The 15,953-nt window shown below is 44.2% G+C and overlaps 1 protein-coding gene across 1 annotated transcript in view; it reads left to right on the top strand.

The window, feature by feature from the left end:
- LOC125456372 (vitellogenin-like) overlaps positions 1-15,953 on the top strand; it is a 201,883-nt gene that overhangs the window by 151,795 nt on the left and 34,135 nt on the right. The window contains exons 17-21 of the mRNA XM_059647698.1: positions 1,915-2,034; positions 2,289-2,478; positions 6,520-6,604; positions 6,764-6,949; positions 9,928-10,060. Coding sequence (XP_059503681.1) covers positions 1,915-2,034; positions 2,289-2,478; positions 6,520-6,604; positions 6,764-6,949; positions 9,928-10,060 — 714 coding nt within the window. The remainder of the gene's footprint in view (positions 1-1,914; positions 2,035-2,288; positions 2,479-6,519; positions 6,605-6,763; positions 6,950-9,927; positions 10,061-15,953) is intronic.

Genomic DNA, 15,953 nt, shown 5'->3' with positions numbered 1-15,953 from the left:
GGCTTGGAAAAGACTGCTCATCACATCTGTCTCAACCTCTTCATAAAAAAAAGGATAAAATACACTTCTCAAAGTATGGTCACGGTGTATTTTTAAGGTATCACAGGTTTGGATACAATAGGGCCGGAGGCTACATGTTGCCATGGATAATCTATTGACTAACTATTAGAAGACAGGGATTTGGGATAAAGGTAGTGACCTGCAATCAGTGGAGTGTCATAGGAACCAGTGCTGTAATGATTTTCAATATATATTAATTACTTTGATGAGGAAAATGAATGCACTCTAGCCAAATTTGTGAATGGCACAAATAGCTTGGAAGACAAGTGGTGAGGGTGAGACCAAGTCTTCTGAGGGTTACAGACGTAAAACAAGTGGCAAAAACTTGGCAGATGGAATATGAGAATATATAGGTTATCAGGGAGCATAGAGGAGCTGAATATTATTTAAGTGGGGAATGGCTAGAGAAATCTTAAAGGATAGAGGGATATGGGCGTCCTTGTTATAAACCACAAGAAGCTAACATCCAACATTAGTGGGTAAAAGGAAAGACAAGTGGAACATTGGATTTTATCTCAAAGGGATGGAATATAAAAGTAGGGACGTTTAGCAGTAGCTATCCAAGACATAAGTCAGAAAAAGGCTGGAATACTGTCAAGTTTTTGGACCCTTTATCTATGGAAGGATACAGTGACATTGCAGTCAGTGCAGAGTAGGTTTACTCAGCTGCTCATGGGAATGGAGGAATTTTCTTAAGAGGTTGAGTAGATTGAGCCTATACAATTTGGACTTTAGAAAAATGAGTGGTGACATTTACTGGAACATACTGGATTTTTAGAGGACTTTTCAGGGTAGATGCAGACAGATTGTTTTATCTTGTGGGAGAGTCTAGCATTAAAGGGGATAATCTCAGAATGAGAGGTTGTACATTTAAGGTAGAGATGAGGAGGAATTTCTTCTCTCAGAGAAGAGTGAACCTCTGGAATTTTTTCACCACGTGGGATTGTTGAGGCTCAGTCATTAAGTATTTTAAAGACTGAGACAGAGAGATTTTTTAATCAGGGAGGGAATTGAGGGAAAAGGCAGGAAAGTGGAGTTGAGGATTGTCAGAACAGCCAAGACCTCATGAAATGGCTGAGCATACTAGATGGGCTGAACGGCCTACTTCTGCTCCCACATCTTATGGGACTTGAACTGGAGATTGTGGTCCAGAGGTAGAGGAGCTTGAGGTGCAATGCAAGACTGTCAGGTGTAGTGGGTAAACACTGACATAGGAAATAATGATGTAAGGAAACAGTAAGTGATAAAGAGACAATAAAAAAAATGGGTTGACAGGATCCTCATAAAATCCCTACAATGTGGAAACAGATCATTCAACCCACACTAACTCTCCAAAGAGCATCCCCCGACCCCATTGTGCCCCTATAACTCTGCATTTCGCATAACTGACCCACCTAGCCAGCACATCCCTGGGTACTATTGGGCAATTTAGCATGGCCAATCCACCTAGCCTACATATCCTTCGACTGTGGGGGGGAACTCTAACACCCAGAGGGAACCCACATAGACATAGGGAGAATGTGCAAACATCACATAGTCACTTGTGGGTGGGATCAAACCCAGATCCCTGGTGATGTGAGGCAGCAGTGCTAACCACTGGGCCACCATGCCACCCCTTAGAACCTCAGAACCATTATGATATAGAAGGCGGCCATTCAGCCCATCATATCTGCAGTAGATCTCTGTGCAACTTAATTTAGTGCCAATCTCCTGCCTTTCCCTGTAAACCTGCACATTGTTTCTGCATAACCAGCATTGAAATTGACTGACAATGCTGGTGACTCAATATTTTAACTGAAGTCTTGAGAATTGCTAATATTGCATTTTTTTCACTCAAAATACATTCTTTTTCAGTTCCCAGGTTGGAAGTCCTTGCCAGAAAAAGTACCTCTAGCTTCAGCGTACCTGAAACTGTTCGATCAAGAGATAGCCTTTGTGGAGTTCAAAAGGAATGACATTCAGAAAGCCATTCAAGTAAGGGTGAATCATGGCAAGTTTACGGCAGCTTAAAGTAGGGTGGCATTTGCCTGAGCTGCTCTGCGGGTGATTTTTCCAGTCTGGTAACAATCACATGAAATGCTGTGATATACGAGGTGTAGAGCTGGATGAACACAGCAGGCCAAGCAGCATCAGAGGAGCAGGAAGGCCAACACTTTGTATATTTCAGATTCTCCAGCATCTGCAGTTCCTACTATCTCTAACATGAATTGCTGTATTTGTTCTCGTAGTCAGTCACTGATGCACGTGGAAAACGCAGCACATTGACGAAGCTGCTCACATGGCTACAGAAGCCAGTTGAATTGCACCCTGCAGCAGCATTGATGGGTGCCGAGCTGAGACGGTTTGTCCCTACCTGTGTTGGTCTGTCCATGGAACTCTCCTTCCTTTCAACTGTTGTGGCAAATGCCAATATCAACGGTAAGACTTTTTCTCACAATTTCTTTCTCTCCACAGGCATATGAGGAAGGATTGGATCGACTGGGCTTGTGCTCGCTGGAATTTAGAAGAATCGGGGGTGGGGGGCGGCGGGGTTTGTGGTGGTTCTCATAGAAACATATAAAATCCTGATGGGACTGGACAGACTAGGTGTGGAAAGAATGTCCCTGATGTTGGGGAAGTTCAGGAATCCAAGAATAAGGGGAAAGCCATTCAGGACTGAGATGAGGAAGAATTTCTTCACTCAGAGAGCTGTGAACTTGTGGAATTCTCTCCCACAAGAAGCTGTTGGGACCATTTCATTTGATATATTCAAGAAGGAGCGAGATGTGGCTCTTGTGGCTAAACGGGTCAAACGATATGGGAAGAGGGAGGGAATGGGATACTGAGATTGCATGATCAGCCATGATCGTATTGAATGCTGTTGCAGGCTGTATGGCCTACTCCTGAATCTATCTTTTATGTTTCTAAAGCATTTTGACCACTCAGCTTCATTTTTCTGGAAAAGTAGACAACTCACCTATTGCTCACAGTAGAGTTATGGTTGTAATACTAGACTAGTAATCCACTGGGCATATTAGGGAGGTGATGGCCGAGTGGTATTATCATTGAACTATTAATCCAGAAGCTCATCTGGGGATAATAAAATGTGAGGCTGGATGAACACAGCAGGCCCAGCAGCATCTCAGGAGCACAAAAGCTGACGTTTCGGGCCTAGACCCTTCATCAGAGAGGGGGATGGGGTGAGGGTTCTGGAATAAATAGGGAGAGAGGGGGAGGCGGACCGAAGATGGAGAGAAAAGAAGATAGGTGGAGAGAGTATAGGTGGGGAGGTAGGGAGGGGATAGGTCAGTCCAGGGAAGACGGACAGGTCAAGGAGGTGGGATGAGGTTAGTAGGTAGGAGATGGGGGTGCGGCTTGTGGTGGGAGGAAGGGATGGGTGAGAGGAAGAACAGGTTAGAGAGGCAGAGACAGGTTGGACTGGTTTTGGGATGCAGTGGGTGGAGGGGAAGAGCTGGGCTGGTTGTGTGGTGCAGTGGGGGGAGGGGACGAACTGGGCTGGTTTTGGGATGCAGTAGGGGAAGGGGAGATTTTGAAACTGGTGAAGTCCACATTGATACCATTGGGCTGCAGGGTTCCCAAGCAGAATATGAGTTGCTGTTCCTGCAACCTTCGGGTGGCATCATTGTGGCAGTGCAGGAGGCCCATGATGGACATGTCATCTAAAGAATGGGAGGGGGAGTGGAAATGGTTTGCGACTGGGAGGTGCAGTTGTTTGTTGCGAACCGAGCGGAGGTGTTCTGCAAAGCGGTCCCCAAGCCTCCGTTTGGTTTCCCCAATGTAGAGGAGGCCACACCGGCTCATCTAGGGACCTGGGTTTGAATCTCGACCATAGCAGATGATGGAAAAGGAATCCAATTTTTTTTAAATCTGGAATTAAGTCAGGAGGAACTTCTTCACCCAAAAGGTTGTGAATCTGTGGAATTCCCAGCCCAGTGAAGAGGTTGAAGCTACCTCAATGAATGTTTTTAAGGCAAGTCTGGAAAGATGTTCGAACTGTAAAGGAATTAAGGGTTATGGTGAGTGGGCGGGTAAGTGGAGCTGAGCCTCAAAAAGATCAGCCATGATCTTATTAAATGGCGGGGCAGGCTCGAGGGGCCAGAAGGCCTACTCCTACTTCTAGTTCTTATGTTCTCAAGTCTAGGGGTGACCATGAAACCATTGCCAATTGTCATGAAAAGCCAGGCTGTGGATTTCATACCCTAACTACTTGCTGTGTGACAGATTTTTTCAACAGTATTCACTCTAGAAAACGATGTTTTCAAGGAGAATACTGAGATACAGGCTAATAGACTAGGTGGGATTGACGTTCACAAGGAAGAGATATTAGAAATCCTTCAGACGGTGAAGATAGATAAGTTCCCTGGGCCGGATGGGATTTATCCTCAGGTCCTCTGGGAAGCCAGGGAGGAGATTGCCGAGCCTTTGGCATTGATCTTTAACTCGTCATTGTCTATAGGAATGGTGCCAGATGACTGGAGGATAGCAAATGTGGTTCCCCTGTTCAAGAAGGGGAGTAGAGACAACCCTGGTAATTATAGACCAGTGAGCCTTACCTCAGTTGTTGGTAAAGTGTTGGAAAAGGTTATAAGGGATAGGATTTATAATCATTTGGAAAAGAATAAATTGATTAGGGATAGTCAGCACAGTTTTGTGAAGGGAAGGTCGTGCCTCACAAACCTTATTGAGTTCTTTGAGAAGGTGACCAAACAGGTAGATAAGAGTAAACTGGTTGATGTGGTGTATATGGATTTCAGCAAGGCGTTCAATAAGGTTCCCCACAATAGGCTGTTGTACAAAATGCGGAGGATGGAATTGTGGGAGATATAGCAGTTTGGATCGGAAATTGGCTTGCTGAAAGAAGACAGAGGGTGGTAGTTGACGGAAATTGTTCATCCTGGAGACCAGTTACGAGTGGTGTACCGCAAGGGTCGGTGTTGGGTCCACTGCTGTTTGTCATTTTTATAAATGACCTGGATGAGGGCTTAGAAGGATGGGTTAGTAAATTTGCAGACGACACTAAGGTCGGTGGAGTTGTGGATAGTGACAAAGGATGCTGTAGGTTGCAGAGAGACATAGATAATCTGCAGAGCTGGGCTGAGAGGTGGCAAATGGAGTTTAATGCAGACAAGTGTGAGGTGATGCACTTTGGTAGAAGTAACCGGAAGGCAAAGTACTGGGCTAATGGTAAGATTCTTAGCAGTGTAGATGAGCAGAGAGATCTCGGTGTCCATGTACACAGATCCTTGAAAGTTGCCACCCAGGTTGACAGGGCTGTTAAGAAGGCATACAGTGTTTTAGCTTTTATTAATAGAGGAATCGAGTTCCGGAACTCGATTATGGTGAAGCTGTACAAAACTCTGGTGCGGCCGCACTTGGAGTATTGTGTACAGTTCTGGTCAACGCATTAGAAGAAGGATGTGGAAGCTTTGGAAAGGGTACAGAGGAGATTTACTAGGATGTTGCCTGGTATGGAGGGAAGGTCTTACGAGGAAAGGCTGAGGGACTTCAGGCTGTTTTCATTAGAGAGAAGAAGGTTGAGAGGTGACTTAATTGAAACATATAAAATAATCAGAGGGTTAGATAGGGTAGATAGGGAGAGCCTTTTTCCTAGGATGGTGATGGCGAGCATGAGGGGGCATAGCTTTAAATTGAGGAGTGAAAGATATAGGACAGATGTCAGAGGTAGTTTCTTTACTCAGAGAGTAGTAAGGGAATGGAACGCTTTGCCTGCAACGGTAGTAGATTCGCCAACTTTAGGTACATTTAAGTCGTCATTGGATAAGCATATGGACGTTCCTGGAATAGTGTAGGTTAGATGGGCTTGAGATCGGTATGACAGGTCGGCACAACATTGAGGGCTGAAGGGCCTGTACTGTGCTGTAATGTTCTATGTTCTATGTGCAGGCTAGGCGGTATCCTCCATGCAAAATGGAAGATTATGGGATTAGGGTAGGGGTCTGGATGGGATGCTGTTTCAAGAGTTGATGCATTACTTGATGGTCAAATGGCCTCTTTCTGAACTGTAGAGCTTCTGTGATTCTCCTGTGTCCATATATGAAGCACAAGTCAGGGAAGTGATGGAATACACTCCCAATTAGAGAAAGTTGCCATAGGCTCAGAAGAACTTGACTGCTCTTATTATACAGAGAGTGACTCAAAACTGGTGCTGAGTTTATTCTGAAGATCATCACACTTCAGGGAGAGTTAGGTTGAGAAATTGGGGTTTTCATGGCTATTTCAGCCATTCTGAGAATTGTACCCTGCCGTTGGCATCACTAACCAACTCCAATGTGATCATCTTTTTTCAATGGTGGTTGAAGGGACAGGTGATCTCCCCCAGCTCTGTTTCCTTATATTCTCAAGAATGTGACTTGTTTTAAATAGAAACATGGGTTAACTTACAGGAAGGAGATAACAATGCAATTATGACTGACATTTCTCACTCCCTTTCTCAAATAGTTGATGCACGTATCCCTTCATCCATCTCTTCCTTTTCTCAATTGCTCAGTGCTGATATCCAGCTGAAGGCTCAGCTAAACCCAAGGTAAGCATTACAAACCTTCTCTCCAAGGCTATCTTAGATTTCAAGGCTCAAACAGCTTGCATTTTACTTTAATAATTATTATTCACCAAAGTGATTTCATACTTTGTAGCCATATTTCCTGGCTGGACCAATTTACAGTTTCTCTTCTTCCTCTCTCAGTGTGTCTGTGTATGGTAAAGCCATCATTGGAATAAATACTCCCTTTGTCCAGTCTGGCTTAGAACTTGATGCAAAACTCCGTTCTGCTTTCTCCGTCGATGTGACAGTGAATGCGAATGTAAAAGAAAGAAATTTGAAAATTGAAACAACAGCAGTTGAACAGGAAAATCAAATCTTGTCTTTAAGGTAATGACTACCACATTTATTTTATTCTAATTACCTTCCATTCCTCAGCTTTTTAGGGACATTGTGACCCACTTGAGGATGTAGAGGGAATTTTTCACTGCTATACCATGGTTAGGAGCCCTTGAGGAGATGACATACGTGTCATTCTATTTTCAAAACTCATCCTTCTTTTCCAATCCCTCTATGGTCTCACCCCTTACTATCTACAATCTCTTCCAAGCCACCACCTTCAGCGATCTCTGTGTTCATCCAAATCCTACTGCTCTACCATTGATAGCTGTGCCTGCAGCTATCCTAAACTCTAGAATGCCCTCCCTTGGTCAGAATTTAATGCCCTTCCCTCATGGCAAGTTGGGATGTGGACAGGACATTATCCAGAATCAAGGGTGGCAGGTGAGGACCGTGCTGTGATGGCAAGGCCTGAAGACCACTAACCCACCCTGACACTGAGTTATAGCCACGATAGCCCTACCACTATCCACCCAGCAAAAAACTGGAAAGTTGGACCTTGTTGGAGTTGCCTGCAAGCATCCAACGTAAACCTTCTTTTGGAAGGAGCCAACATTGGAAAGGTGGGGCGCTCCCAGCCCTTCCCCTGTTTCTGACCCTCTGTTTCCCTGCCCAGGGGACTGCCCCCATGATCCACCCTCCTCCATCACTCACCAGTGCTGGGGTTCGCATGTGACCTTGAGCCTCAGGTGGGTGCATTATTGGCAGCAACCACCACATCCCTAGCGGGGCTGCTGAGGAATGAAGAACCGTTAGCCACTAGCTGGTCAACAGATCCAGGTGGAGAGACAGACATTCAGCCCATTATTGTCATTGATACACAATTCACCGGGCATCCCAAAACGAGGAGAGACAAGAGCCCTTACCAGATCATGGAGGTGAGACCATTGTTGCCATCAATGAATTCCACCCTTTTTGTGGCTTTGTTTCTAATATTGCATTATAATGACCCAGTAGTGTCCTTGCCAGGTTTACTTATGGTTTTATGACATGAGATTGCTTTCTTGGAAAGGGGAAGGCTAAGACAAGATCCGATGGATATTACTTGTCTATAACGGCTAGCGTAAAACTGTTAAGAAGTCATACCACTCCCCTGGCCTGAAAAACAAAAACATGTATAGAGTTCACATATTACGTTAAAGATTTATAAATCAATGGCTAAGACCTAACTGCAGTGTTATGGCTAGGTGTAGGCATCACACTGTAGGAAATGTGTTAGTATGTTAAAGAAAGGGCAAAGGGATGGTCCAAGGTTGAGCCAGTTAAGTTAGATGAAGAGATAGATAAGTGGTGCTTATTCTTCCTAGAACAAAGATTGGGAGATGATTTGATCAGAGGGCTCAAGGGAATTATAGCTACAAGGAGAGGTTGGAGTTGTTTTCCTTGGAACAGAGAAGGCTAAGGGGTGACATGATTGAAGTACAAAACAGTGAAGGGTAGGGATACAGCAGACAGGAGGAACGTATGGTTCAAGCTGACTGGCAGAAGGATCAAAGGGGATGTGAGGAAAAACATTTTTATGCAGAGGGTGGTGGGTGTCTAGAATTCATTGCCCGAGTTGGTGGTGAAGGCATTGACGCCAAACTCTTTTTAAAAGTATCTGAATCTGCACCTTAGGTGCTGTAAACTGCAGGGCTATGGGCCGTGTGCAGGAAGATGGGATTAGAAAGGGCATCTTGACATCTTTGGGTCAGCATGGACAAGTTTGGCTGAATGGCCCCCTTCTGTGCTGTATCATTTCTGAGGTTCTACTGTTCTAAGTCATGAAAAGTTTGAATGAATAAATATGGAGAAATTGATTATAGTGGCAGTAGGGTCAGCAGTCAGAGGATATGGAGTTAACACGAATGGCAAAACAATCCACCTAAAACACAAAGAAACTTAAATTTCTACGAAGCTGGAAGGTATTGCCTGAAAAGTTGGTAGAAGCAAACGCAGTCGTAACTTTCAAAAAGGTGGGAGTTGGAGAAATATTGGAACAATAAATGTTACCGGAAGAAGCGGAGCAGTGGAGCTAACAGGATAGCTGTTTTAAAGAGCCAACACAGGTGCAATATCTTAGAATCATATACAGCACAGAAACAGACCCTTCAGTCCAACTTATCCATGTCGACCAGATATCCTAAAGAAATCTAGTCCCATTTGTCTGCATTTGGTCCATATCCCTGTAAACCTTTCCTATTCATGTACCAATCCGGATGTCTTTTAAATGTTGTCATTGTACCAGCCTCCACCACTTCCTCTGGAAGCTTATTCCACGTACCACCCTCTGCATGAGGAAGTTGTCCCATTGGTCCCTTTTAAATATTTCACCTCTCACCTTAAACCTATGCTCTCTAACTTTGGATTCACCTACCCTGGGGAAAAGACCTTGAATATTCACCCTGTCCATGCCCCTCATGATTTTATAAATCTTTGTGAGATCAGCCCTCGGCTTCCGATGTTCCAGGGAAAACATTCCCAGTCTATTCAGCCTCTCCCTATATCTCAAACTCTCCAATCCCAGCAACATCCTTGTAACAGAGATAATGGGAACTGCAGATGCTGGAGATTCCAAGATAATAAAATAGTGTCTGTACCTTATCATTTAGTGATTGTATTGTTGATGTGGTGATCATTCTAGTGAAATAATAACTAGACTATTAACTCAGAGACGCAGATCATGTTCCCTGACCAGTGGCTTGAATCCTATCATGGCAGATGATGGATCCAATAAAAATATAGAATTAAGAGTCTAGTGATGACCTTGAAGCCGTCGTCGATTGTCAGGAAAACCCATCTCGTTCACTAGTATTAGTTAAGGAAGGATGCTGCTCTGACTACATGACTCCAGACCCTAGTCATGCGATAGATTCTTAACTGCCAACTGTACAATTAGAGATGAGCAATAAATGATGACCTAGTCAGTGATATCCATGGACCCTGAATGAACAGAAAAAGAACTGATCAATGCAATTTTTCAATCACAGATCAGAAGTATTTGCTGTTTCAAGAAACATTGAGAATTTGTCTGCAGCAAAATCAGTCCTGATTTTACCTGAAGCAGAAGAGCCAAGCATCACAAATCAAAAATTCAAGGCAACCTGGCGCAACCCAACAGATGTAAGTTTTGTTTCCCACGAAGTAACGTGAAGTAATTATAAAGGTAGGTGGGTATTGCTGTGGACTTCCACTGAACTTTGTCATACAAGGAACAGAAAAATAGGATAAAATAGAACAATAACTTATCGTCACCTGTAAATTTACAAAAAAAATACAGTGAAAGAGTTTAAGTTGCCACTATCCAATGCCATTTTCATAACAAATTACGTGTTTTAAATAAATTAGAGTATAAAAGACTGCAGATGTTGAAGAGTACATGATTTCTGTGAGGTAGGAAGACTATAATACAATTTGAATCTAGGAAAGTAAATATGGTTGTAACACTATTACATTATTGTATTTGACTAATTGCAGACACACGCGATGTCTTTCAACAGTAGATATGGATGGTTAAGAAATGTTTCCAATCTATATGGGTTTTTCATCATACACATTCCCTTTGCTAATTCTTTGTGGCATGCCAAATGTTATAGTGGATCACAATCCACAGAATGACACAGTAGCTACTAAGTACTATTTCTGCAATCTTGCTTACAATACTGGCCAGCTGTCCCTTCACTCCCATCTCAAGTCTGAGTCATTATCTTATTTTGCAATACAGCAGCATAAATAGCTTATTTGGCTGGACAGCTGGCTTCTAATGTAAAGCAATATCATCAGTGTGGGTTCAATTCCTGTTTCAGCTGACGTTACCACAAAAGGTCCTATCTTCTCATTCTCTCCTTCCTCCTAAGGCATGGTGACCCTCAGGTTACAGCCATCTCCATCTGTGGCCCTCTGGGAATATGACATCTCTGCCTTTGGAGACCTCTTAGTGTCCCTAACTCTGGGCCTGACAATCTGGGTTCAACTCCCACCTGCTCCTGAAGTGAGCCATTAAATCCATAAACTGGATGATTTGGAAAAAATGTAGGTGTAAATCTGAAATGGATAAATGTGCAGCTCACAGCAAGAAGTGAACTTCTAATTTGGAGAGCTAGTAGAAACATGATGGTCTGAATGGCCTCTTGCTGAATCAAACATCTTGTAACCTGAACAAAGAATGAAGGCTGAACACAGGTTGTTTACTGCAACTGAAGTTTAACCCATATCAAGGGTGAACCACTTCAACCATCTTCGTTATTTACTTGACATATAACACAAATCCACAAATCAATTATCTTCGTATAAAATTAAACCAGATCCTAACATGGCATACGCTTGATTGCATTGCTGGAGTGTCTCTTCAGCATCAAGGGATATGGAGCAAAGAATGAGTCATACAGTCATATCCATTTGGAAGGACAAGGGCATCAGATGTATGGGAACTCCACCACCTCCAAGTTCCCCCTCCAAGTCACTCCCCATCCTGACTTGGCAATACATCGCCATTCCTTCACTGTCGCTGGGTTCAAATCCTGGAATTCCCTCCCTAATAGCATTGTGGGTCAACCCACAACAGTTCAAGAAGGATGTTCACCACCACCTTCTCAAGGTGCAACTAGGGACGGGCAAGAAATGCTGGCCAGCCAGCGACACCCACAAACCACAAATGAATAGAAAAAAACTGCCGACCAGACACTCTAAATTAATCTAGCCCCATTTGCCAGCATTTGGCTCATTTTCCTTTAAACCCTTCCCGTTCATGAACCCATCCAGATGCTTTTTACATGTTGCAATTATATCAGCCTCACCACTTCCTCTGGCAGCTCATTCCATACATGCACCACTTCTGTGTGAAAAAATTGCCCCTTAGGTCCCTTCTAAATCTTTCCCCTCTTACCTTCAACCTATGCCCTCTAATTTTGGACTCTGCTACCCTGGGAAAAGATCGTGGCTATTCACTCTAGTTGTGCCCCTCATGATTTTATAAACTTCTGTAAGGTCACCCCTCAGCCTCCAACACTCCAGGAGCATAGCCCCAGCCCGTTCAGTCTCTCCCTACATCTCAAACCTCCAGCCCTGGCATTATCCTTGTACATCTTTTCTGAACCCTCTCAAGTTTAACATCATCTTACCTATCGCAGGGAGACCAGAATTGAACGCAATATTCCTAAAGTGGCCTAACCAATGTCCCATACAGCTGCAACATGATCTCCCAACTCTACCTGTGATGTTACTTCCAAGGAACTATGAACCTGCACCCCATAGTTTTTTTGTTCAGCAATACTCCCCAGGACCTTACCATTAAGTGTATGAGTCCTGTCTTGAACAAAAACAAAGGTCTGGCAGCATCTGTGGAGTAAAAAAAACAGAGTTAACATTTCGGGTCCAGGGGCCCTTCCTCAGTCGTGTCCTGATTTGCCTTCCCAAAATGCAGCACCTCACGATCATCTAAATTAAACTCCATCGGCCACTCCTCGGCCCATTTGCCCATCTGATCAAAGATCTTGTTGTATTCTGATGTAACCTTCTCATCTGTTCACTACACACCCAATTCTGGAGTCATTTGCAAACTTACTAACCATACCAACTGTATTCACATCCAAATCCTATGATCGGCAGCGGACCCAGCACTGATCCTTGCGGAACACCACTGCTCACAGACTTCTAGTCCAAAAAGAAACCCTCCACCACCAGCCTCTCTCTCTCATAACTCCAAGGCAATTTTGTATCCAAATGGCTAGCTCTCCATGTATCCCACATGATCTTGCTTACCAGTCTACCATGTGGTACCTTGTTGAAGTCCATTCAGACAATGTCCACTGCTCTGCCTACATTAATCATTTTCATCACTTGTCCAAAAAACTCAATCATTGGGACCTCTTCTGGGGTAGGGGTGACCTGTACCAGAGGGTTGGGTTGCACCTAAACTGGATGGGATGGCCTAGTGGTAGGCAATGGCCTGGTGGTGTTAAAGCTGGACTGTTAATCCAGATAATGTTCTGGAGTCTGGGGTTCGAAATGGTGGAATTTGATTTCAATAAATATCTGGAATTAAGAGTCTAACAATGGCTATGAATCCATTGCTGATTGTTGGAAAAACATAACTGGTTCACTAATGTCCTTTAGGGAAAGAAACTGCCATCCTTACCTGGTCTGGTCTATATGTGACTCCAGACCCACAGCAATGTGGTTGATTCTTAACTGCCCTCTGGGCAATAAATGCTGCCTAGCCAGTGACACCTTCATCCTGTGAATGAATAAAGAAAGAAAAATATACTTCCCAAGTGGAAGTACAACAAAGGGTTGATTGCTGGGCTGGAGGGATAATCACATGAGGAAAGATACGTACCATAGAACCACAGGAAAATCACAGCAAAGCAAGAGGCCATTCATCCTTTCATATCAGCACCATCTAAGCAAAAAAAACTATCTGACCATTTCAATCCCACCTTCCAGCACCTGGTCAATAGCCTTGTGGTCAAGTAGCCAGCAGCAGTAATGACCGGTTCAGAGCTACGATGAAGAATGCTGGAAACTTTGGTCCAGGTAGTTTAAACTCTGACCTGGGTTAAAACTGCAACCAGGACCTGCTGTGACCTGTAGTTTGCTGTGTTGACCAAAGAAGTCAAGCGCCACAGTGTCTAGACAGCCCGACATCGCATTACCTTCTATGCCGCATGGAATGTCACTGTTTCTGACTTGCTGTAAACTTTTGGGGCAGCAAGAACTGCAGATGCTAGAGCCAGAGATAACACAGTGTGGAGCTGGAGGAACACAGCACAGACAACATCAGAGGAACAGAAAAGTTGATGTTTCGGGTCAGGACCATTCTTCAGAAATGAGGTGGGGAAAGGGAGCTCAGAAATAAATCGAGGCGGGGTGGGGCTGGGGAAGGTAGGTGGAATTGTGATAGGTTAGTGCAGGTAGGCAGTGATGGGAATTGGTCAGTGACGTGGGAGGCATGGATAGGTGGGAGAGAAGCTGGACAGCTATGTCAGGTCAAGGAGGCAGGGATGAGAGGGAGGGTTGGACTTGGATTGAGGCCTGGAGTGGGGAGATTTTGAAACTGGTAAAATCCATATTTAGGCCATTGGGCTGTGGTCTCAAAGGCAGAATATGAGGTGCAGCTCTTCCAGTTTCTGGGTGATGTCATTGTGTCACTGGGGAGGGCTCAGGATGGACGTGTCACCCAGGGAGTGGGAGGGGGAATTAAAATGTTTCACTGCTGGAAGGTGTTGTCATTTGTCGTGTACAGAGCACAGGTGCCCCACAAAACAATCCCCGAGTCTTCGTTGGGTCTCACCAAACTAGAGAAGGAGGATGTTGGGTGTTGTTTAGCACTAAAATCCATTAAATAGGATCAAACAATGTGATTAGGCTTTGATCAATTCATGGCTGAGTGCTGCAGAACATTCTGAAAATCGAGCATATTTTCAGATAAGCTCACATAACAAAGGAATTTTCTCTGGAGAAGCCTTCCAGACCAAATTAGACAATAAAAGAAATAAATGTTGCAATGAATGTATTTTTTATATTGAGTATTGGTTCTTAAATGATTACGTGGTTAGTACTGCAGCCTCACAGCACCAGGGACCCAGGTTCGATTCCAGCCTCGGGTAACAGTCTGTGCAGAGATTGCACATTCTCCCCGTGTCTGCGTGGGTTTCCTCCGGGTGCTCCGGTTTCCTCCCACAGTCCAAAGATGTGCAGGCTAGATGGGTTGGCCAATTTAAATTACCTGTAGTGTTCAGAGGTGTGTGGTTTATAGGGGGATGGGTCTGGGTGAGATGGTCCAAGGGGCAGTGTGGACTTATTGGGCCAAAGGGCCTGTTTCCACACTGTAGGGAATCTAATCTGAAAAAAAAAGTAAAGTAGGATTAGTTTAATTCAATTCTGAGTCAGTTCCCTACCCTTTGTCCTTCACACAAGGGAAAGTACCCATGTGAAAAGTTTGAGTACACCTTTTCAGGCAACACCTTACTGGTAACAGCACTTCAGGTGCAGAACTGAGGACTTTCAGAATGAATTGCGGGTTTCTGCCTCTATTGTCAAACTGGAAAGTAAATTCCAAACCCAATCTCTCTCCCACTGCAACTCTCTTGTAATCTTCGGTCTGCCTCCCCCTCTCTCCCTATTTATTTCAGAACCCTCTCCCCATCCCCCTCTCTGCTGAAGGGTCTAGGCCCGAAACATCAGCTTTTGTGCTCCTAAGATGCTTGGCCTGCTGTGTTCATCCAGTTCCACACTTTGTTATCTTGGATTCTCCAGCATCTGCAGTTCCCATTATCTCTGATCTTCTGATGATAAAGCTTTTTTTCATGTTCCCTCTAATCTTTCCATTAATGTCCTTAAGTCCGTGCCTTTCTGGTAATTTACCTCTACTTCGAGGGGCAACAGGTCTTGTCTGCACTGTCCACTTTCTGGAGGTCATTCATTTTTTTTTACATTTCAATTAGAACATCCCTGAACCTTCTCTGTTCTGAGGAAGACAGCCCCACCCTTCCTCAAGCCCTGACAACATTTTTATCAATCCTCTTTGCCCGCTGTCTGGTACAATTATGCCCTTCCTGTGAGCAGAACTGAGGAAGAAAATTCCAGCTGGGACCTCAACAGTATTTTATGTGCTTCCAAACACTTCCTTCACCATTTTATACAGCTATCCTGCCACGGACTTGTACATGCACTCCAAGGTCCAGATCTATTCTCAGGAGTTTGGAAGAATGAGAGTTGATATCATTCGCACATACAAAATTAATGCGGGGATTGACAGCATCAGTGCAGGAAGGGTTTCTCCCTTGGCTGAAGGGAAAACCAAGAGCCACAGCCTCATGGTAAGGGGTTAACCATTTAGGACTGAGATGAAGTGGAATTTCTTCCATGGCGGGTGATGAATCTTTGGAATTCTCTGCTGCAGTGGACTGTGAAGACCCTAGACATTAAAAACATCAAAGTACATGGGGATGGTTAATGACAATTATACTGAAGCAGAAGATCAGTTACGACACCAGTGGATGGCGGAGTGCTGAAT

The sequence above is a fragment of the Stegostoma tigrinum genome, chromosome 8, assembly GCF_030684315.1.
Source record: "Stegostoma tigrinum isolate sSteTig4 chromosome 8, sSteTig4.hap1, whole genome shotgun sequence".
NCBI lineage: Eukaryota > Metazoa > Chordata > Chondrichthyes > Orectolobiformes > Stegostomatidae > Stegostoma > Stegostoma tigrinum.
This window is presented reverse-complemented; position numbering and strand designations above follow the sequence as displayed.